This window comes from Dermacentor andersoni, chromosome 8 (assembly GCF_023375885.2).
Source record: "Dermacentor andersoni chromosome 8, qqDerAnde1_hic_scaffold, whole genome shotgun sequence".
NCBI lineage: Eukaryota > Metazoa > Arthropoda > Arachnida > Ixodida > Ixodidae > Dermacentor > Dermacentor andersoni.
Genome location: NC_092821.1, coordinates 32,564,956 through 32,589,097, shown reverse-complemented (window position 1 = coordinate 32,589,097; position 24,142 = coordinate 32,564,956). Strand labels below are relative to the sequence as shown.

Below are 24,142 nucleotides of genomic sequence, written 5' to 3'. Positions count from 1 at the left end.
ACTGTACTCTGGGGATATTGCCTTTATGGTGCTTCGCAGTCTTCACAATGTGTGGGCAAAACACGCCTTCTCGCCACGTAACCTGCAATGTAATAAACTAGCCGTGCATCGCTGCGGTGCTCAACATAACTTTGGTGGTCCACAGCATCTCGCCCTCGAATGACGGAATGTCGGGAGGAACACTCCAAAACAGGCGACGAGACCTATACTGACAGCGGAGGGCGCAGGCCAGCGCGGGAGTACCACGCCGTAATACGGTAATACCACGCCGCGAGCAGCAGCGCCACGTTCACCCTGGTGGCATCGGTGCGCAAGGGGGTCACGCGCGCCCGAAGGAAAGCGCCGCCGGTATTCACACCTCCCCTTCTAGCCACCCTACCATGGGTGTCACTTAGCACAGCCCATAGAGTAGCCCCCTCTCGCCCCTCTCCATGCTCTGGCTTCTGGATTGAATTGGCGCGGCTCGCTACGTGCTTGTACGCGCTTTTTCGAGCGCACATTGGTGTGCGCGTGGTTTCGGCACTAGGCTTTTATACAATCGCCAACAATCGCTTGTCGCTGCTTTCTTTCTTTCTCTGGATTGATTCGATACCGAAACTAGCCCTGCTGTGGAGTTGTGTCGTGCTATGTTTGCATGGTGAACGAGCAGGTAAACAAACGTACGTACGTCCCTGGTGCTGTCGCTTGGGAGCACCTTCAAAGGTAAACATGGATGAGCGTACGAATCAGCTCATTATACCTACGTCCGCTGCTTTCTTTGTTCATGTTGTAACGGCACGTTTATACACATGAAGAAGTAAATGAGCGGGGGAATAGGAGGACTTAGCTTTTAGTCTGGCGGCCTCACTCCATCCAGTGCTGTAGTGCCAAGCTTTCTAAGTTGACGTATCCCGCCTTGTAACAATATGTCATGTGTGTAACTTAGCATCCGTGATCGACATTGTAATAAAACTAATACGGTGGTTAGTGTGTCTGTGCTGTATTTAAGATATCAGTTACGAACTACCCAGACGAACTATACACACTCGTAATGTTTACACCGAAAAGAATTTTTTTTTTTTTTTCGGTTGAGCGAGGAACATATGTCTCACTTTGTGGAAATTACGTACTGGAGTGCTCTAGGTCCATATACCTGGATGTGTGTATCGTCATTAGTCTTATTTGTTTTACTGTGCTACTGCTGTCTTTACAGCTTCTGCTGATTTTAGTTGTGCCCATCAAGATCTAGCCTTCTTCTGCATCGTTAACAACATTTAGCCGCAAGTGCTGATTGTTGCTGGTTGGCAATAGTCCAGGATCTGGTATGTACATTCATTTGCCCAAGGCCCTATCACTGTTGTGCTATACCAGTGGCAGAGCATATTCAGATTTAGGCCAGTAAGGCTGGCCAGTTATCTGTTGGAAGTTCCCACAATGCATTAAATGCGCATATCAAATTGCCTACACCAAAACACTTATAGTATTGTACTGCACTTGATGCCTGATGCCATCACAAGAGACACAGTAGAAGAATCCAGAAAATTTGTTTCCAGCTTTCTCAAGAGAATAAATCTTGAGAAATAATCGTGTTGCAAACTATGACTGATCGTCCTCAGCTGTGAGCAATTTCCCTGTGGGACTACTGTTGCTTTCCAACGTATCTTGTGTCAGGTGCACTATCACTTGCCAGTTGCATCCTCAATGTCTGACTCATACTCATAAGACTGTCGATGTCTAAAATGCACTTGCTAAGCCACAAGCGATGCCTGTGAACGGTGGCAAAACTCTTAGTATATATTAGGTCTCAAATGCAGGAAATGCCAGTAGGCCGAAACAATCGGATAAATTTGTTCAACATCAGAAATATTTCTGCAGGCCTGCAGGTATGCCTAAATGTCTCGGTGTTTGTCTGAGTTGTGATCGGAAACTGTTGCCGTATTGTTCTTATAGTCATATATTATTGCAACTTTGCCACTTGCTCTGGGCTTTATGTGTAACAGTGTGGTGTACTCTGCATTTCATTCTGGCATGGACATGTGGCTGCGATGAAATATTTCGAAGTGAATTTCTTTGGCCCTTTCGACCATTTTCGTTGTTAGTTGGAGGTGTGTAATGGTTGGTGGTCGGACTTGGCAAGCAACACTTTCATTCACTGTTCTTCGTTCTTTCATGGGATTGTTCTTTCGTTCTTTCACATGCTCATTTGTTTGGGCTATTAAATTGACATCATTTTTTCTTCGCTGAAGTTCACACTCTTATTTGCTGAAGAAGGTGCCACCAATCTTACCAACAAGAGCTTGGGGCCTGCACTCTTGCTTGCTAACATTGCGCATCTTTGACAAACTTTTGTCTCACCTCCGTTATTACAGCAACTCTTCTCTTGAGGAGGTGTGCACCATTGTTTATAACCTGCAAGAAGGTTAAGCATTGTCATTGCCTCACATGACATATCACATCGAGGCAGATGTGTCAAACATGGATTAAATTTTTGGGTTGTATGTGTCAAAACTACAATCAGATATTGCGGCACGCCGTAGTGGCACACTATGGATTAATTTTGACACCCTGTTGTACTTCGAAGGGTCCCTGGAATGGTTTGGGACCGCCGTGGTTGCTTAGTGGCTAAGGTGTTGGGCTGCTAAGCACGAGATCATTGCACGAGAAAGCATGCTTTCTTCTACTGATTGAGGAAAAAATGCAAAAATACTGTTCTACTGAGCACATTCAAGCACCTTAGATAGTATAGCTTAATACAGAGCCTTGTCTGAGTGTCGTTGTAGCCCTTATGTTCTCTATAATAATGTTACACCCAGTGAGTCTCTTAGTTATGTCTAGATCATTGTAGTGGTGTAAGAACGTGAATGTCGATCAATGCAGAATGTCAGTGGACCACTAGGTTTGAGGGGAATAAAATTCAAACGAAATTCCTCAATGCAGTTAACTACAAAACATACTTCATTTTATCAATATGCTCATTCATTGAGGGAAGCGAAAACCTCGTGGGAACTCTCAGGATTCTGGTCCTGGGACAGCTTTGAGTTGCGACATCCCACAGCACATCATCAGTGATGATTAAGCAGGACTAGGCATGCGCAACACTGTCATCGGGCAATGAGTAGCATGCACTAAGCTCCCGAGGTGCATGGCAGCAATCACTTCAGTTGACCTGGAGGCGTCTTTGAGGTGAATGCTGGCCATATGTTCGTTTTGGTCCTCTCCTATGGAAAGCACCTTCAGGTTTTTTGCAGAGTGCTTGCACACTGCAGTGGCCGATGGGACCCCTCCCATACCACCAGTTTGTCCCAGTGACTGAGCCTGTGTTGGTGGGCTAGTTGGTTAAGCATGATTACAAACAGCTCAAGCTCAAACAGCTCAAGCAACCTAGCGCTGTAAACCAGGGTCGAGCTGGCCCGTCTGAAACCAGGTGTGCCATTATTCCATATGTTCACGGCATATCTCACAATCTCAAAAAAGTAGGTACACGAGCTGGTGTTCATGTTATATTTTCCACTCCAAAATGTCTTGGTTTGATGTGTGCCAAAGTGAACGCAGGAAATCGGAAAAACAAACAGGTGTGCACAAAAAAAACATGGGCAGAAACATGTCGGATGTGTACAGAAAGTAGTTTATTCGGTCCCCTTGTCGTGCGGTTCATCATATGTAGGCCAAACGGGCAGATGTCTGAATGACAGATTACATGAGCATAGATATAAGATGGAAAACCAGCTCTCCGGTCATATAAGTGCGCATTGTAAGGCTCACAAGTGCATCCCAAATTTCGATAGAACCAGTGTTCTGTACAGAGCTGACCATCAACTGACAAGGGAGATATTGGAAGCGCTTGAGATAAAAAAGCGCGGTGTTGATTGTATCAGTGAAGCCTCAGTTTCGCTTTCGACAAAGGAACTGGCGTATCTTGAGAGTGACACTTAAAAGTTATTCTGTATCTTGGCTTCTTTGTGCAATGCAGATGACCGCCCTGTTTAAAAAGCGCCTACGTGCTGTCTCGTGTCCCCCGTCTTCGTGTATTGTTTTATTCGGCGCCATCTTTGTAATCTTGTCCCAGTGGATAGGTATTCTTCTGCAGCACGCTTGTTACAATGTGCTACAAGCTCATCTACCTTTGCTGGTGCGAAAAGTGAAGCCTTTTCTCTTTGAGAAATGAGACACTAGCTTTTGCCTTCGCAGTTAATTGAATTTGTTGTCATCGGGAAACCTTGTACATGGCGCTTACAAAAATATTCCACCTCGATGTCATCAATTTCACTGTCAACCGGGTAGCCATTTCACAACAAAGCTTATAGTGAAAATCGACAGTTGCTCTGTTTTGCTTTCTGTGCACGGAATGCACTGCCACAATCCTGCTGTATGATTCCACCCATTTTATCACATTGCTTTCAAGTGCATTCATAAAGTCAAGCCCTGACATGCAATTGTTCCACCCCAAGCGGTACTAAACATGCGTTTGCACAAAGTTTCTAGAGTCGGCATGTTTGCCTCAGTAACAACAAAAATGATGACACTGGTTCCATTTTTTGACAAGTACAAAAAGAAACCTTTGTTCTGTTTCACAGTACACATGGCAAAGACAGGAAGATAGTGCCAAAGGTATCTTGCTACATGTGGCCAAGGCCCCAACATCTAATTGGTAATTCAGGCACATGTGGTTGCAGCATAAGATGTGCAAAATGCTGTACAAAATGGTTACTGGCACAAAGTGGAATTCGAATATGTTCTTTTTCACAGCATAATAATGACACAATCGCCGATTGATTTTTTTGGACACCCAATTTTCTGGGCCTGCCCGAATATTTGGACTCTTAAATGGTACCGCCACTTCATAGAGGCATTGTATAACAACAGCAAAAATTTTGCGTGTTTCAAACTCCTCTCGTTTGATTTTTCACACTATTTCTCATGCAAACAACATTGACGTGATTTTGTTTTCCTGCAGGCTGAAACCAGCGTCGCACACATCTCGCGTGCCACTTCAGAACTCCCATTTCCGGTATAGCCTCTTTAGCAGGCACTGCTTGCTGCACTTTCCTGGGAACCCTTGCACTGTCATTGCTGTCGGCCCTCGTCAGCCCCATATGGTCGGTGATACTGTTTGTATTGCCTCTTGTGAACATTGGGGTTTGTTTCAGCTGCACACCCCGATGCTAGGCTTAGCTGCTTCAACAACCGATCGTCTTCGGTGGTTTCATCACCAACTGCTAACAGTGGCATCGGCACTGTCTTTATTGTCTGCCTCCAACTCGACAAAGGCTTCGAAGTGAGGAAATGATAGCAGGCTGACCATAGAAAAGAGAGCCACCATTATAAGGCAAGTGCAGATTGGCTGGTCCAAAGAGGATGTCGCAGAAGTAGAATTCTTGAAGCAGACAATATCAGACTACATAAACAACGAGGTGAGGATTTTGGAAGCCACCGAGAAATCTGCTGGATCCCAACGGAAGAATGTCAGCCAAGGTGCCCACCTTGAACTTGAGGAAGATGGACCAAGGGATTATCCACACACTGAAGCAGCACACGTGTGGTCACGTGTGCTTAGTCACGTGGTGCTATGCGTGGACAGTGGCGAGGGCTACTACGTTGACTTAATCTCTGCAGTCGGGATACTTTCAGACGCATGGAGGCCTTGACCGAGAACGCAATCCAGAGCCACATGGGTTTTACGGTTCAACATGAAATGTCGTCGTCATGCAATGATAGCAACTCTAGCGAGCCCCATCAGTCCCCTTCATCTTCTGACCTCATTGAGCACTTGCGTACGGAAATAACGCTGGAGCAGTTCACCAACGCTGACAATGAAATCTATTTTTTTGCTGAACTTGCCAATGACAAAATAGTTCGTCAGGTGCTGTAAGATAAATCGGGCTTTGGCAGTGAGGAGCCAGTGACTGTGCTGCCAACTAACTCTGATCTAACGTGAGTCCGCATGGAGCTTTAAGCTCTTTACAGTGATAATGGCACCTTTGTCGAAGGGCATGCTGATCTATTCATATGACAACATAGCACCCCGCAGAAAAATGTAGAAAAGAACCGCTTGGTAAATAAAGTGACATTTCTTGCGTGTACGAATTCATTTTTTCGGAATGCCCGATTTTTCGGAGGCAATGTCAAATTGGTTGGCAACTGTAAAGAAGTACAAAAATAAAATCTCACAAAGCTGCAATACATTTCAGCAGTGCAAATATTTACAGTAGAATATTTATACTAATCTCTTGGGATGGTGGAAAAATTCATATCGCCCAAAAACAAAAAAGAATGGGCAAATCATCATGAGGGCAACATTCAGTGAAATGGTCGCCATCTCAAAATTTCACATATATTAAAAAAATTTTTTTTTCCACAGTCGAGGTCCTTGTCTTGATAGGCTGGGTGCTGTCTGGTGGTGGGCTAGCTTGGTCCAATCAAAGGGAGCTTTGTGCAAGAATTTCATTGCACGAATTGCATTGCAGCTTACCTTGCCACTGATTTTCATGAATCCGAACTTTATGCCCTCGAACTCTTGTACACTCGTAACTGGCGTGCGTCACACTAGATGCTAGTGTTTACAAGATTGTCAACATGGACTTTGTCAACTCTATCGAGAGAAAGGTTTCCTGGTATGTTCCAAGTGCCGTATATTAATAAAAGCGATGATATTGCTTCCTCTGATTTATTAGCATAGTGGCAAGCACCACCTTGCATGGCCCTGCGAAAGGTGTGATGCCTCGCACACTGTACTCTTTGATTCGACTTGCGTGGAAGGGCTTTGTGGACCCTAAATATGCTTTTGTGAACCCCTATTTAAGAACTGCTGCTGCATAGAATAGAACCGTTAATCAGCACTACTTCAGCAATATTATAGGTAGACAGCACATGCTGAAGAGCTGGGAAGGTTGGGTCCAGCAACAAACGTGACCTAAATTGTGAGTGTGTGCGTTCGTTGCATTGGCACGTTTGTTTGAACTAAGCAAGCAGTAAGTAATTGGCTATTATAATTATAATCAGTTGCCCAGGTGGGAAGTCTCAGCAGTTTAGCAATAATCTTCCTAGTTTCAGCTTCTAGTCACCATTCGGCCTTTCTTTTTGTTCAGGTTTTCAAGCAGCCATGATGTGATCATTGTTTGCATGTACATGCTAAGCATGCCACACCACTCAAGCGATGCCAGTGACAGGCTTCAAAGTGCTTAATAAAAATGGGAGGTAATCTTAATTTTTGTCTTGGGTATATCTTAGTGGCACTCGTACCTTGGCGTTGTTCTTTAAGGAGACAGTTGCTTGAGCATCGTGTCAACATTTCTGTTGTGCGGCCTTCATTCTGGCTAAAGACAAGAATGTCGTCTATGAGGTTGACGGCTCCTGTTAGTCCGCTCAGGATTTTGGACGTGTGCTTTCCAAAGTATTTCAGTGTTGATATTATGCCGATCGAATGGGAGTCTTGCGAAGTGCAAGCATCCAGTTGGCGCTATGAATGTCACCAGTGCTTGGCATGTCGGGAAGAGAAGGATTTGGTGGAAGTCGGAATATGCATCTAGTCTTGAAACAACTGTTGCCTTACCTAGCTGTTAGCTTACCCTTTTCGGTCCTTACCGATCCTCCCAGAACATACTTTCAGTGTTTTCCGTTTACATAATAAGCTTTCTTCGTTCTTGAATCAAATATGCCTTGTTTAGTTCTTTTTCATGTTTTTTGCATTAATTCATAGCATCGCCTTGGTGCAAAAAAAACACGGTACCGAAACACATTCGACGCGTCGAAGCTGCCTGCTGTATTCTTGTCCCACTCATGTTCCTTCAAACAGAAAGGTTTTTAGTGTAAATAATTAAAAAATACACTTGCTAAGGCATGCCTTCAGACTGTTCTTGGGAACGGTGAGCTTAGCAGCCTGCCCACCCTGAGTTGCAGCCACCATGGTTGTGGCAACCACAACATCAGACCACCTCGGCAATGCTAAAGCTGATCGAAAAGAAAAAAAACTACCAGCAGGAATTTTGAGCATACCTCTCTTTACCATGCATCTTTTAACACCTACTAATCCTGACAGAATTCTAACTCTTTGAAAATCTGCCAAGGAAATTTAATGCTCAAAACTTCAAAACTCATTGCATGACATTGTCAAAAGACAACTGAATACTTATAAAAAGGGCTAGGAACAAATTACATCAGTGAAAACCATAAACCTGCTGTCATTTCCTAATAACACGCAAAAATGAAAGTAAGGAGTCGTTTCATTCACATTAGAATAGAGTCGAACCCAGTTATAATAATATTCAAGTGCCACAAAAATTCCATTGTTATAACCAATAATTGTTATAGCCCGTTTGTGTGAAAAAATCAAAACGGGAATGACAGAGCTGTTGTGAAAAAACTATAATGCCGAGTAGGCCGGTGCCCATCACCTTCCTTCATCCAGCTGCTGATTGTGTTCCCTCATTTAACTGCTTCCTGGGTGCTCAGATCACATGTAACAAGTCGTGGCTGTCGGCATTAAAGAATGGCCCTGCTATAGCAACTGCAAAGGGGGGTTACGGTTTCAAGCGATATGCGAGGTCCGCTGAGGCATCGCTCTGGCGGCCGCAACATGGGCCTTTTAAAAAATGCGAGAAGGTTGCCGCGGCAGCCTGTCAGCTTCAGAAATCCAGAAGAAATGCTGAGGCGAAATCGCCACAAGCATCTCGCCGCGTACTTCTCACTGGCTTGCACAAGGAAACCATATGTCCGTCAGCCTTGCAGGCTTTACATGAAGCTTGCTGTCCAAGGCATCCAGGTGCTCCATGTAGTGCAGCTTGTTTAGGCAAGCTGTGTAATGTGTACAGCAGGTAACCGACACCCTATCAGAGTTACTGAATTGGTATCAGTGGAACTGATGTGCAATTGTAGACAGCAAACAGGTAGTGTGAGGAAATAGAAAATTTGCAAGCACAGGATGGCATCGGCTGGCACAAGAGATAGGGAGATTGGAGATCTTACAGTCTACACTAAATAGGCTGATGGTGATAACCTCAGAATATTGCAATGACTTTTCATTAGTTGGACTGCACCAATAGCTTTAAAATGTATGAGATGAAAAAGTGTCTCAGATATGTTTTGCTGTCGTAAGCCTTCGACAAAAAAGAGGTTGCCCTGCTTTCGAATATTCAGTGTGGATTGTCCTTTTGTAGCCCTTTAGGAATACTGAACCGAAAGGGATGTTTTGTGTTCCTTGGCTATGTGTTGTAATGTGCCCCTTCAATTATTCTTTTGTTTTATTTACTTTGTGTTCCTGATGCTGTAACGGTACTGTAATAACCCCAATTATTTTTTGCAGGCCTCACAAATGCGATGAGCCTAGCTGAAAGCATCGCGGCCAAAACGGCATGCCACGGCCCTTCCAAGGTTGCCGGTCAGGTCGAGGTTGGCATGCAGTGCAGCTTGCCTCTGGCTGACAAGTCTGTCGGGTGCTCGTTCAAAGCAGGGAGCGAGTCTAGGAGCGTGCAGACTACGCAGACTGTGGATCAGTTAAGCTCCACGTCAGGTGACCAGCACTTCTCTTAAATTTGCTTACGTGTGTGAGTATTGTAAATGGCTAAGTCTGCCTAGCTTGGTACAACTTGCTCAAGTGTGTATGACGTTGCTGCCGAGGACAAATTAGAAGGTTTATGATTCTTGTCTGCATACAGATTGGGGCAAAATGCAATAATAATGCTCTACTGAGCACATGAAGCACCTTAGATGGCAGAGCTTTATCCAGAGCTCTCTTGTCCTGGTTTTGTTGTAGCCCTTACATACCTCTACAATAATGTTACACCCAGTGAATCTCTTATTTATGTCTAGATCGGTGTATTAGTGTAAGAACGTGAATATAGATCAATGTGGCATGGCTGTTGACCCCTGTGTTTAGGGTGAATAAAATTGAAACAAAATTCTGTAATGCAGTCAACTGTAGAACATACCTTGTTTTATCAATATGCTCATTCATTGGGGGAGGTGAAAACCATATGGGAACTGTTAGGATTTTTCTTCTGGCACAGCTTTGAGTCATGACATCCCAAAACACATCATCGGTGATGGCTAAGCAGGACTAGGCATGCGCAGTGCTGTCATCAGGCAATGAGCAACATGCACTGGGCACCCGAGGTGCATACCAGCAATCACTAGAGTCGGCCTGTAGGCGTCCTGAGGTGACTGTTGGCGATATGTTCGTTTTGGTCCTCTCCCATTGATAGCAGCTTCAGGTTTTTTGTGCCTTGTCTGCAGGGTGCAGTGGTCGACGAGACTTCTTCTGTACCACCAGTTTGTCCCAGCGGATAGGTATTCTTTCTCAGCACTCTGTTACAATGTGCTACATGCTCATCCACCTTTGCTGGTGCGAAAAGTGAAGCTTTTTTTCTTTGAGAAATGAGACACTTTGAGAAATGAGACACTTTGAGAAATGAGACATTTGAGAAATGAGAAATGAGACAATTGCCTTTGCAGTGAATTGAATCTGCTGTCATCAAGAGAGCTCTTGCATGATGCTTACGAAGGAATTCCACCACAAGGTCTTCAAGTTCACTGCCAACAGCGTAGCTATTGCACAACAAAGCTTATAGGGAAAATCGACAGTTGCTCTGTTTTGCTTTCTATTCACTGAAACCAAACGGTGCAATGCCACAATCTTGCATTGTGCTTCCGCCCATCTTGTCACATTGTTTTCAAATGCAGTTATAAAGTCAACCCCTGACATGTTATTTTTGCACCCCTAGCAGTATTAAAACATGTTTGGACAAAGTTTGCGAAATTGGCATGTTTGCCACAGTAATGACAAAAATGATGACGCTTTCTCCATTTTATCGACTATAAACAAGAAGACTTTGTTTTGTTTCACAGTATACAACGTGGCAAAAACAGGAGGATTGTGCTAAAGTTATCTTGCAACACCTGACCGAGGCCCAACCTCTCCTTGGTAATTCAGGCGCATGCAGTTGTAGCGTAAGATTAGCAAAATGGTTTACAATATGTTGACTGGTGCAAAGTGGAATTCGAATATGTTCTTTTCACAGCATAATAATGATACAATCACCGAAAGATATTTTTTGGACACCCGATTTTCTGGGCCTGCCCAAAAATTTGGACTCCGCCATGGTACAGTCACATGCTGCATATACTTATGTATAACAACGAACAAAATTTTTCATGTTTGAAACAGTTCTCGTTTAATTTTTCAAAATTTTTTTCACGATTGCAAGTCAAAAGATGTCGCAAAGGAAAACAACATCACCGTCATTTTGTTTTTTTGCAGTCTCACACTAGCATTTTGCACACATCTTGCCTGCCAATTCAGAGCTTCCATTTTCAATACAGTCTCAATAGCAGGCTCCGCTTGCTGCACTCTCCCGCGAGCCTTTGCACTGTCATTGCGGTCGGCACACGCCAGTCACGTATGGTCAGGGGTACTGTTTGTGCCGCCTCTCGTGTGCATTCTAGTTTTCTTCAGGTGCATACCATGATGCTAGGCTTAGCAGTTTCAACAACCAATCTTCTTCTGTGGTTTCATTGCCACCTGCTACCAGTGGTACCGTACCACCTTCGTCGTCCGCTTCCAAGTTGACAAAGGCTTCAAAGAGAGCAAATTGTAGCAGATTGACAATGAAAAAGAAGGCCACCATTATCAGGCAAGTGCAGAGTGACCTGTTGCAATCGGACATTGCAAAAGAATTAGAAATCTCAAAGCAGGCAATATCAGACTACATAAACAACCAGGTGAAGGATTTTGGAAGCTGCCGAGAAATCATCTTGATCCCAACAGAAGAATGTCAGCCAAGGTGCCCACCCAAAACTTGAAGCTATCCTGGTGTGGCTGAAAGTGATGATCGCCGTGCAAGTGCTGGTGTCCAGTGATGCTTTAAATCAAAAGGCAGAAACCGTGGCGCTTCAGGTGAACATTGAGGGTTTTCAACTTACTGATGGCTGGGTCCAAAATCTTAAAGGGCCCCTCACCAAGTGTGGCCACCTTGAGCTGACAAGCGCAGTGCATACAATGTACGGTAACGATCATGCCTGCTAAGTACTACATTGCTGCACGCTGGGGAAAGAGCTGAAATTTCAAACTGAATGCCATTTGCCCTTCTTATGGGTGCCTTAGCACCCTCTGCGACGCTGCAGAGGGTGCTAAGAATCCCTGGCTCCGGACAGGCCGCCATTGGAATATGAACCTGGCAACGTTTAACGCAAGAACATTATCTAGTGAGGCGAGTCTAGCAGTGCTATTGGAAGAATTAGAGGGCAGTAAATGGGATATAATAGGGCTCAGTGAAGTTAGGAGGCCAAAAGAAGCATATACAGTGTTAAGGAGCGGGCACGTCCTGTGCTACCGGGGCTTAGCGGAGAGACGAGAACTAGGAGTCGGATTCCTGATTAATAAGAATATAGCTGGTAACATACAGGAATTCTATAGCATTAACGAGAGGGTGGCATGTCTTGTTGTGAAACTTAATAAGAGGTACAAAATGAAGGTTGTACAGGTCTACGCCCCTACATCCAGTCATGATGACCAGGAAGTCGAAAGCTTCTACGAAGACGTGGAATCAGCGATGGGTAGAGTGAAAACAAAATACACTATACTGATGGGCGATTTCAATGCCAAGGTAGGCAAGAAGCATGCTGGAGACAAGGCAGTGGGGGAATATGGCATAGGCACTAGGAATAGCAGGGGGGAGGTATTAGTAGAGTTTGCAGAACAGAATAATATGAGGATAATGAATACCTTCTTCCGCAAGCGGAAAAACCGAAAGTGGACATGGAGGAGCCCGAACGGCGAGACTAGAAATGAAATAGATTTCATACTCTGCGCTAACCCTGGCATCATACAAGATGTGGACGTGCTCGGTAAGGTGCGCTGCAGTGACCACAGGATGGTAAGAACTCGAATTAGCCTAGACCTGAGGAGGGAACGGAGGAAACTGGTACATAAGAAGCCGATCAATGAGCTAGCGCTAAGAGGGAAAATAGAAGAATTCCAGATCAAGCTACAGAACAGGTATTCGGCTTTAAGTCACGAAGAGGATCTTAGTGTGGAAGCAATGAACGACAATCTTGTGGGCATCATTAAGGAGTGTGCAATAGAAGTCGGTGGTAACTCCGTTAGACAGGATACCAGTAAGCTATCGCAGGAGACGAAAGATCTGATCAAGAAACGCCAATGTATGAAAGCCTCTAACCCTACAGCTAGAATAGAACTGGCAGAACTTTCGAAGTTAATCAACAAGCGTAAGACAGCTGACATAAGGAAGTATAACATGGATAGAATTGAACAAGCTCTCAGGAACGGAGGAAGCCTAAAAGCAGTGAAGAAGAAACTAGGAATTGGCAAGAATCAGATGTATGCCTTAAGAGACAAAGCCGGCAATATCATTACTAATATGGATGAAATAGTTCAAGTGGCTGAGGAGTTCTATAGAGATTTATACAGTACGAGTGGCACCCACGATGATAATGGAAGAGAGAATAATCTAGAGGAATTCGATATCCCAGAAGTAACGCCGGAAGAAGTAAAAAACGCCTTGGGAGCTATACAAAGGGGGAAGGCAGCTGGGGAGGATCAGGTAACAGCAGATTTGCTGAAGGATGGTGGGCAGATTGTTCTAGAAAAACTGGCCAGCCACTATACGCAATGCCTCAAGACCTCGAGCGTACCGGAATCTTGGAAGAACGCTAACATAATCCTAATCCATAAGAAAGGCGACGCCAAAGACTTGAAAAATTATAGACCGATCAGCTTACTGTCCGTTGCCTACAAAGTATTTACTAAGGTAATTGCAAATAGAATCCGGAACACCTTAGACTTCCGTCAACCAAAGGACCAGGCAGGATTCCGTAAAGGCTACTCAACAATAGATCATATTCACACTATCAATCAGGTGATAGAGAAATGTGCGGAATATAACCAACCATTATATGTAGCTTTCATTGATTATGAGAAAGCATTTGATTCAGTCGAAACCTCAGCAGTCATGGAGGCATTGCGGAATCAGGGTGTAGACGAGCCGTATGTAAAAATACTGAAAGATATCTATAGCGGCTCCACAGCCACTGTACTCCTCCATAAAGAAAGCAACAAAATCCCAATAAAGAAAGGCGTCAGGCAGGGAGATACGATCTCTCCAATGCTATTCACAGCGTGTTTACAGGAGGTATTCAGAGACCTGGATTGGGAAGAATTGGGGATAAGAGTAAATGGAGAATACCTTAGTAACTTGCGCTTCGCTGATGATATTGCCTTGCTTAGTAACTCAGGGGACCAACTGCAATGCATGCTCACTGATCTGGAGATGCAGAGCAGAAGGGTGGGACTAAAAATGAATCTGCAGAAAACTAAAGTAATGTTTAACAGTCTCGGAAGGGAACAGCAGTTTACGATAGGTAGCGAGGCACTGGAAGTGGTAAGAGAATACATCTACTTAGGACAGGTAGTGACTGCTGATCCAGATCATGAGAGTGAAATAATCAGAAGAATAAGAATGGGCTGGGGTGCGTTTGGCAGGCATTCGCAGATCATGAACAGCAGGTTGCCATTATCCCTCAAGAGAAAAGTGTATAACAGCTGTGTCTTACCAGTGCTCACGTACGGGGCAGAAACCTGGAGGCTTACGAAAAGGGTTCTACTTAAATTGAGGACGACGCAACGAGCTATGGAAAGAAAAATGATAGGTGTAACGTTAAGGGATAAGAAAAGAGCAGATTGGGTGAGGGAACAAACGCGCGTTAATGACATCTTAGTTGAAATCAAGAAAAAGAAATGGGCATGGGCAGGACATGTAATGAGGAGGGAAGATAACCGATGGTCATTAAGGGTTACGGACTGGATTCCGAGGGAAGGAAAGCGTAGCAGGGGGCGACAGAAAGTTAGGTGGGCAGATGAGATTAGGAAGTTTGGAGGGTCAACATGGCCACAATTAGTACATGACCGGGGTAGTTGGAGAAGTATGGGAGAGGCCTTTGCCCTGCAGTGGGCGTAATCAGGCTGATGATGATGATGATGATGATGATGATGGGTGCCGCGCTCCCCAGCCTTAGAGTTCGCGTATATTGCAAAAGTGCATCTATGTACATCGCACAGCTGTGATGTTGCTCGTAAGACACGTGACTTCCAGAATTATTCAAGACAGCATCCGTTATTTGTGTAATCTCTTGCTTCAATAGACAAATTAAAGTTTAGAGAAATAATAAAATAATCATACTGTGAACGTCTGCATGTTCTTGTTTTACTTTGCATGTAGCAAGAGAGATGTACTTCCGTTTTGTCTGCTTGTTCCCACGTCGTACTGTCACACGTGCAGACAGCGAAAGTATGTCATTTTCTACTGTGTTCCAGAATGCAAGTATGCTCTGTGAGCCGCTTCTGTCTGCCTCAGTATTCGCATAGCACTGACTTGTACCGCTGGTCAGGTGTTCTTGTGCATAGCGCACAAAATTGTGTGGTGCATGAAATGAGACAAACACAACAGCTCGCGCATGGTGCCATCAGTGGAAGTGCGCTGCGCAGCAAGAAAGAGAGGGAAAAAAAAAAGTCTCCTGTGACGTTTGCGTTATGCGATCCTTGAGCTCCAGTATGGGAGAACGCAGGGAAGGAATTCCACTTGTGGAGGCTAGAAGGGGCAAGTATAGAGAGTGTCTCTCTTGGCAGTGGCCTTCGCCTCCTGAAATCGTGGGTTCGCGGCACTGAAATATTTCTGTCTCGGCTATTAATGACCCAATTAAAAAAATTATTGTGGCAGATTGCTCCCTGGAGGGCATATAACAACTTCCAGCGTATAACCAAAATTTGCTATGTGGCCTGGTGAGGGGCCCTTCAAGAAGAGTAGCAACTTAGGCTTTAAGAAGATGTACAATGAAAGTGCTACCATGGCCGAGTCGGCTGTTGAAAGTTATCGTTGTGGTAGGTTACAGTCATTGCTCCAGCAGTTAGTGTCAGAAGGCACATTTACATTATTTACTCAATTATATCACGCCCTCGATTATAACACACCGTTTTCTGTGACCAAAATGAAGGGGAGGAATAACCGCTCCTGATTGTAACGCACACCCGTTACCCATTTGCCATGACTTAAAAAAAGGAAATTCTTTACAGTACTGCACACCTCAATCTTCCACATTTCCCAAGCCGAAACGCATAGCTTCTGCCGTTGGCCACTGCATGTACCCCTCCCCCCCCCCCTTCCCCCGTGGCGGCGACTGCATGAGAGCGTGCAGTGTTCTTCGGTTGCCAAAGCGCTGGCTTGCTATCAGTGAATCAAAGTGCACGCTTCCCAAGCTGAAACGCAGAGACACCTTCAGTTGACTCGCTAGCAGCGTCAATGGCATTAGTCAGTCGCTGCCACCTCTTCGCTGTGCAAGGTTCCTATGCGCCTACACGCTGCCTCCGGCGACCTGCCAATAAGCGAGGCAGTTGCGCCAAGCTACGCTCCGCTTGCGGCAGCTGGTGTGAAATGTTCCGCATGAGACGGATTCTCCGAGGCTTAGACGGTTTATATTATAATCCATCTGTCTTTATAAATAGTTTATTCTCAGCCAGTTCTTTCTGAGCCTTGAGCGAGGCAACCATTGGAAGTCCTTTGTCTGCTGCTGCTGCTAAACGAGCTGCCCGAGCAGAGGCCCAGCACCGTCGCCAGAATCCAGAGGTGCGCTACGCCAAACCAGGCATTGGTGCAGCAAGTCGAGCATATACCCATCTATTTCACCGACCACAAAGCTTCCTTCATGAAAATCAAGAACTTGGAGTGGAGTGTTTCTTGAAGAATGAATATGTGTGAAAAATAAAGAGTTGTCTGTAACTGTACATACATGTCTTGCTCGAATTCTTTGCCTCAATATAACGAAAAGCCAAAGCAGCTAAACTGCTGTGTTCAAATTTCCCATCTGGAAGTAACGTAATCATCGGCAATTTTTTTAACAGTAAATTACTATTAAGTTGGCGTTTATCTTAGTCCTCTTGTACAATAAAAAAAAAATGGAACAAGTTGGAGAAACAATACTGGCATCTTAGCATAACACATATTGAATGCATTGCTCCAGAGAGTACTAACTTGCATACTGCTTCCTCTTTGCACTGGAGCAGTAAGTTATGGCTCAAAAGCATTTGTTTTCTCGCTCAAGATGGGAATTTTTTCTGCTCCAAAAGCTGCTCCCAAAGACCAAGTGTCGTTTCCATCACCGTGTACACTTGCCTCCCTTGTTTTTATCCAGCTGTTTAGGTTCTGTTTTGTTATACCTGTTGTATATTATAGTACTTTGTTCTGTTGGACTGCCCAAGGAGGTGCCCCAACATAGATATATATATATAAACACCCTCACTTCTACCGAGGGGTAAGTTCAGCACGGTGTGGAAATAGTGTGTGTGTGTGTTGATTATTCGGTGCCACCGCCGATGCCCGGTGCCTCCCTTTGCAAACACTACAATACCTTCACCTGCTGGTGTGTTAAAATGCATTGCACTTTGCAAAAGAGGCGGTTTGTTTGTACTATTCCTTGTCAGTTCCAGCAATCATTTGCCACTATATTGTGATGGCAGAGCACAAGGAGCAGAGTGCACTCAAAAAGAAATTGCCGTATTTTTGCACCTATAACTCGCACCAGACATCATAAAAATTTTACAGTAAGGTTAGGATTGGGGTGCGGATTACCGAAATTTCGACTTGAAGTGTGGCTCCATGGCAGCACAGCGTGCACTGCTGCAAAGCCACACTTCAGGGCAAGCTTCTCATCTACTCACACTTTCATTATGTCCTAGGCCACCCGACCATTTTTCTAACCCTGTGTGTTGAAGCTCCATTCTCCCTTCCTGTATTGTCAGTCATTCTCCTCCTCTGCATGGGTCACCATTTTCCGTTTAGCAGTTTGCGAATAGTGTACATGGCATTGGCAATGTAGAACTTGGATCACGCTAAGCAGTGCTCAATGGCCTAGCTCCCGTCTCAGAAAACAGTAAAGCTGGCTGAAGATATGACATGAACAAGTCATTTATCCCAAATGGCCACTGTTTTGTAGACATCAGAGGGTTGCACGCAGTTATTTTGTGAGTTATACGCCCGCATTTTTTTTCTTTCTGGGCTGTTTTGGAAGAGAATGTGGGTTGCACGTGTTGGTAGGTTATATGGGGGAAAACTATGGTATTTCTTAGCCAGCTCCTTGCAATCTCAATTTACAAAAACATTGCCAAATTTCAGTGTTTAATCAAAAAGAAACCCACTAATGAAGTCTCGTGTGAAACAAATTTGTTGTGCCAGTGAATCATAACAAATTTTGCAAGTGCCAAATAAGGCCTCCAGGCCTGAAGTGCTCATCGAGGTTAAGAGAGCAAGCTTGGTGAAAGCATTTTTCAAAGTGTTCTTTGAGGCTCAAGGAATCTGAGAGAGTCATCAAGCACTCCACATTCTGTCACTTATGATTTTTTACTTTTCTTTATTATACTTTTTATAAGCGACTTCACAAACAGGTTCATGAAGCATTCAAATGCAGAAATATCGAGTAAATTAAGAAGGACCATTAGAAATTCTTGTTTCATCATACTAGAAGTCACCCTGAAGATCTCTCAAATAATAAAAAAAAGATAGCTTGTCATTAAATTTAGCATCTGTGTTCTTTTTTTGGCATTTCATAATAACTCTTACTTACTTTTGTTTTACTTGTGCAGCATCAAGGCCTTCTATTTCGTCAACTGCCAAATGTGACAACTCAAAGCAAGGATGCCTCCATCGATGTCACCTATGTGACTATGAGGCTGATAAACTGTGTCATCTGGAAGCACATGCCAGAATCCACAGTGGCGAGAAGTCATTTCAGTGCCCTTCATGCCATAGGAGCTTGTCAAACAGATACAGCTTAAACGTTCACCTGCGCATCCACACAGGCGATAAGCCATTTGAGTGCCCTTTATGCCCTCAGAGCTTCACACAAAAGTGCCACCTCAAAGACCACCTGCGCACCCACACAGGCGAGAAGCCATTTGAGTGCCCTTCATGCTCTCAGAGCTTCTCACAACAGGCCCACCTAAAAGCCCACCTGCGCTCCCACACAGGTGAGAAGCCATATCAGTGCCCCTCATGCTCTCAGAGCTTCACATACAAGGCTAATCTGAAAGTTCACCTGCGCACCCACACAGGTGAGAGGCCATATCAGTGCCCTTCATGCTCTCGGGGCTTCAAAAACAGATATGACTTAAAGTGCCATCTGCGCACCCACACAGGTGAGAAGCCATTTGAGTGCACTTCATGCTCTCAGAGCTTCTCACAACAGGCCCACCTGAAAGCCCATTTGCGCACCCACACGGGTGAAAAGCCATTTCAGTGCTCTTCATGCTCTCAGAGTTTCTCACAACAGGCCCACCTGAAAGCCCATCTGCGTACCCACACAGGCGAGAAGCCGTATCAATGCTCTTCATGCTCTCAGAGCTTCTCACACAAGTGTCACCTGAAAGTCCACCTGCGCACCCACACAGGTGAGAAGCCATATCAGTGCCCTTCATGCTCTCAGAGCTTCTCATACAAGGGTCACCTGAAAGTCCACCTGCGCACCCACACAGGTGAGAAGCCATATCAGTGCCCTTCATGCTCTCAGAGCTTCTCACAAAATGGCCACCTTAAGAGACACATGAGGCGAGAAGCTATTTCAATGCCTCTTATGCCTTCAGAGATCCTCGTTGAAGAATGCCCTGAAGACACACTAGCGCATTCATGCAGGTGACCGGCCACATAGTTGTGTCTGCTCCTGGTCCTTTACGCTGTCTCATCACTTAAGCAGACATAAGAGATCACAGTGCTATGATACTGTAGGGTAGGTCAACAACCATGTTGAACAGTAGCCTGAAATATAAATGTATATAAAATTAAATGCAAATAAATATATTGTGAGCATTATATTACCCCTTCATCTTCTTCATCTGTATATATTCATCATCATGGCGAGCATCATCTTCTTCAGCGCATGAGCTGCAAAATTAATCGTTGAGGCCGAACAGCTGTCTCGCAAGTGGTGAATGTGCAGGGTATCGATCCCCGTACCTCTCTCAGAGCAACGTTCAGAGCGAACGTTGGGAGCGCCAAAAATCTGCCGAAGCTGGCATTTGAATGCCGCCCAGTCAGGCAAGGTGCTCTCGTGGTTGAGAAACCAAGTCCTGGCAACGTCAGTGAGGTAGAATGCAACGTTGCGAAGCTTGTACATGATATCCCACCGGTTAGACTCACTCACGTGGTCATAATTGTCCAGCCAGTCATCAACGTCGTCACTATGAAGGCCAGCAAACATGGTGGGATCGTGCTGCCGCGTGCTGACGGTCCATGAAGGAACGGCCGGTGGGGCAGAGACGGTGAGGCCGGAGGCTCCTGGAGGATCTTCTTGGGGCATGCTGGCGGAAAGGCGGAGCAAGCGGCGGCCTGAACGAAGCTCCAGAGAAACTCGAAGGCGTAGAGGACCAAGGGATCGAAAGCAGCCTCCACCACTTGCAAGACAGCTGCTAAGCCTCAACGGTTTATTTCACAGCTCGCGCGCTGAAGAAGATGAAGGGGTAATATAATGCTCACAATATATCTACAAATGTGTAGCATGTTGCATGGTGTTCTACTGCATCAGGTAGCACAAGTGTCTCCATGTGCTCATAAGAGGAAAGTTTAGCTCAAGCCCAACTCTGATGCTGCCTATTCAAATACATGTAAAATCCAAGAACACTTTTCTGAGATAACTACTGGACCAATTATAAGGAAATTTGTTGCTTTTGAGACAAAAAGATAAATTCTAGTGAGTGCTGGATGCAGAATCTTGATTTAAGGCATTAATGTTATAATAGCAATTTACAAAGAGTTGATAAATTTGTAGCTCTACACCTAGAATAGATATAGTAGTTTTGTAAACTGCACATGGTAGATCATCCAAAGCGGAGAAATTTGATGTATCAATTGATATCTTTCGTCAACTTGCTACATTGTTTATCAGGTTTTTTGCAAAGTCCTACTCATATATTAGTGCTATATTTAAAAGCCTTATTTATTATATACGTTTTGTCCGCTTTAGATGTACTATTCGATGCATTTTACAGAATCGTTATATCATTTTTCATTGCTGAGTTAGAGTTGTAAACTTGATAGTTTCGTTATCTGAAAATTCGTGATGTTCAACAATTTTTTTAAAAGATTCACGGCCTCAATAAAAATTCTCTACAAACAGTCACTAGATTCTATTTCTTTTAAATGCAACAAACCTCATCAAATTTGGGGCAGTAGTTGTTGAGAACAATTTCTCCTTACCCATGTATTTTGATAGGAGCTGCCGAGCTAATGCTGTCTCTTAAATGGTCCCTGAAACACTTTACTCGGGTCATCATATTCGCTCTAGATCTTTTCTCAAGATGTTATAGAACACAGAGCAAAAAGAATTATGAGAACTGATCCATATGAAGCCGTTATAGCTGAGAAAAAATTGAAAATACTGTTGAACCTCGATATAATAAAGTCTGTAGAATCAGCAATTTGCTTTGTCATATTGTGTTTTTTATTTTTCCAAAAGTATTCAACATTTGTTATGATCTCAGAAATTGCTGTTTGCATGCCCTTATGGCATACGTATGTTAATTGTAATACTTATTATTACACTACAGATGTCTGAATGATCTGATTTCTGTAAGTGCTGTTTTTTTTCAGTATTGTCTTTTGCTACATATCAACTTGTTCTGTTAGACCCACTCATGTATTTGTTGCTTCTAGGTTCTTGGTTAAAACACGTTGGCGGGCTACTTAGTTTGAATCCATGATAGAGTGTGTAAGCGTGACTGAACAAGCACATAGAAAGAAACAGGTACACAGAGACAGTGCTGACTAGGTTCTGGTATACATGGTTCATCCTGGAGGTGCTTGATCTTACTCTATTCGCACCTTTTTTTACAGATGGGTACTTTTTTAGAGCAATTGATTGTTCAGTAAGCATTCCACTGTTTGTCTCATCAGAGCATTAAATAAACGCCTGTGTTTAATGAGTGTGCATTGTCTGTTCTTGGTACGTTAGTACATGTACTTGAATGACAGCATGCAATATAGTGTTGTTAGCATTTTATTGTATCTGAGGCTACACGAGAAGTTAAGTGACGGCAGTTGGAAGTTCATTATTAACACAGAAAGAACTTGTTATAACTAACATACATGAGTAATTTGAGTTTTCACTCAAATGTCAAGTCCACCATGCCTGATTCATTCCCACATTTTATTTCAACTATTCTATCAGCATTCCTATAAGCACCGGTGTGACACATATATGTTTGAATATTTGCATAAAATTTACATTTTAAATCAAGCATACATCTGCACTGTATAATACATATGTGCCCATAAAGGAAGTAATTGGGCTAATCCTGTTTTTTTGACATTTGATAAGATTCTGAATTGCAGTTGTGCCAGTCTCTCGTAAGGAATTTCCTCACAAACAATATTTCGCACAGGACATGTCTTTAAAATAATAAATACGAGAATTCACTGTTTTAAGGGTGTGCGAACATTTGATGCTTTGAAATAGGCACTTCGTAAATACAAATATTTTCCAATAGCCTTCGAACACTTAAAACATTACCTGTGCACAAATATAACTCAAATGGAAGAAAAAGTACGATAAATGTCATCCCCGTGAGCATAGTCTAGGCATAAAATATCAGAAAGTGAGTAGTAGAGACTATACATTTCTAAGGTAGTGAGGCTTTCCTGGCTGTCACGATCCGCCCGGGTTCGTGAACAAGGGAGGGCTCGGGGCTCCGTTAACGGTCCGGTGGCCTCCGCCGTCGAGTACTCCGCCTGGGCACCAGTGTTGACGGACCGGGTGTGGCAACGCCGGGTGCTGCCTGAGACAGCCTCGCTCCATCCGGAGGGTCCGCAGTGGCTGGCTTTGTGAGTGATGCAGTCGAGGGTGCTGACCAGGTCCCGAGACGAGGCGTAACATGGTCGGCGTGTCTGTGCTACGTGGCCCCGTCTGGCGTGCGGACGAGCAGTGATGAGGCGCTGACAGGAGACACCACCTGTCCGGCGGACCAGGGTGGGCAGGACGGAAGTTCCTGGCGAAAACGAGCTCCCGACTCTAGGGACGGTACTCAGGGACGGCACCCTTGGTCAGCAGCCAGCTTCTGCTGCTTCAGGAGCACTGTAGATGGGAAGTCCAGATGCAAGACATCCAAGGCTGTCTTGACCATCCGACCCAGCAGGAGCTCACAGGGTGCACGGCCAGTGACATCGTGGGGCGTGGTCCGGTGCTGGAACAGTGTCTGGGCAATTTGCATCCGGAAATTCCATCTGATTCTTCTTGAGCTTATCCTTGATGGTTTGCACCACCCGCTCGGCTGCACCATTTGAAGCAGGGTGGACGGCGGAACCATCATCCGGCGGATTCTGTTCTTCATCAGCCAGGCCAGGTACTCTGTGCTGGCGAAAGCAGGACCATTGTCGGACACGATGACGTCCGGCAACCCCTGGGCGGCGAAGACCTGTCGCAGCACTGCAATGGTCGCACCTTCTGATAAAGTGGTAACAGGCATAACCTCCATCCACTTCGAAAAGGCGTCCACCATCACCAGGAAGTAATGACCCTTGAAGGGCCCCCCAAAATCCACATGCAGGCGGGACCAGGGTCTCTGTGGGAATGGCCAGGGTGTGATTTCCACATGATGGGAGGCCCGCTGATGCTCCTGGCAGATTTGGCAGCTCTGCATCATGTGAGCGATGTCCTGGTCCAGGCCACCAAACATGGGACCGGGTCACCATCTTAGTCTTTTCCACGCCAGGATGACCCGTGTGCAGCAACTGCAGGACCCTGGCCCAGAGACTGTGGGATCATTACCCTGATACCCCGTAGTAGGCAGCCCTGCTGCAAGCTCAGCTCAGCGGCCTTGTGGCTATAGGCCTGCTGAACCAATTGCTCTCAACGGGAAACCGCCTTGACCACCTGAGACAGGACTGGGTCTTGGCTGGTCGCTTGCGATACCGCAGATCTGGAGAGTACCTCCGGGTACGCATGCTCCAGCATGAACACTTCAGCAGGTTCTGTGACTGCATCAGGCACCTCTGGCAGGGCAGGCAGCTCAGGGCATCAGCAGGTCCCAGGCCCTTTCCCGGATGGTAAACCAGCTGGTAACTAAGCTGCCAGCCTCAAGGCCCAGGGTACCACTGGAGGTGATGCCTGCACAGGAACT

At 45.0% G+C, this 24,142-nt stretch overlaps 1 protein-coding gene across 3 annotated transcripts; it reads left to right on the top strand.

The window, feature by feature from the left end:
• The first annotated feature begins 575 nt into the window (after positions 1–575).
• On the top strand, positions 576–21,946 carry LOC126526472 (uncharacterized). Of its 3 annotated transcripts, XM_055068211.2 has the most exons (5): positions 576–702; positions 1,193–1,301; positions 4,934–4,987; positions 9,278–9,484; positions 18,620–21,946. In XM_055068211.2, the coding sequence occupies exons 4-5, from the start codon at positions 9,292–9,294 to the stop codon at positions 19,666–19,668; spliced, it is 1,242 nt and encodes a 413-aa protein (XP_054924186.2). In that variant the 5' UTR covers positions 576–702; positions 1,193–1,301; positions 4,934–4,987; positions 9,278–9,291; the 3' UTR covers positions 19,669–21,946. The 3 variants fall into 3 exon arrangements, with proteins under 3 accessions (XP_054924186.2, XP_050030355.2, XP_072145711.1); XM_050174398.3 differs by lacking the exon at positions 4,934–4,987; XM_072289610.1 differs by lacking the exons at positions 1,193–1,301; positions 4,934–4,987.
• The last annotated feature ends 2,196 nt before the right edge of the window (positions 21,947–24,142 follow it).

What these genes read in the sequence shown, in the direction of transcription:
- LOC126526472 (XM_072289610.1), top strand. Translation starts at nt 9,292, where the DNA reads ATGAGCCTAGCTGAAAGCATCGCGGCCAAAACGGCATGCCACGGCCCT. An exon ending in TCAGTTAAGCTCCACGTCAG is followed by an intron (nt 9,485 to 18,619) that starts GTGACCAGCACT and finishes TTACTTGTGCAG; the next exon opens with CATCAAGGCCTTCTATTTCG.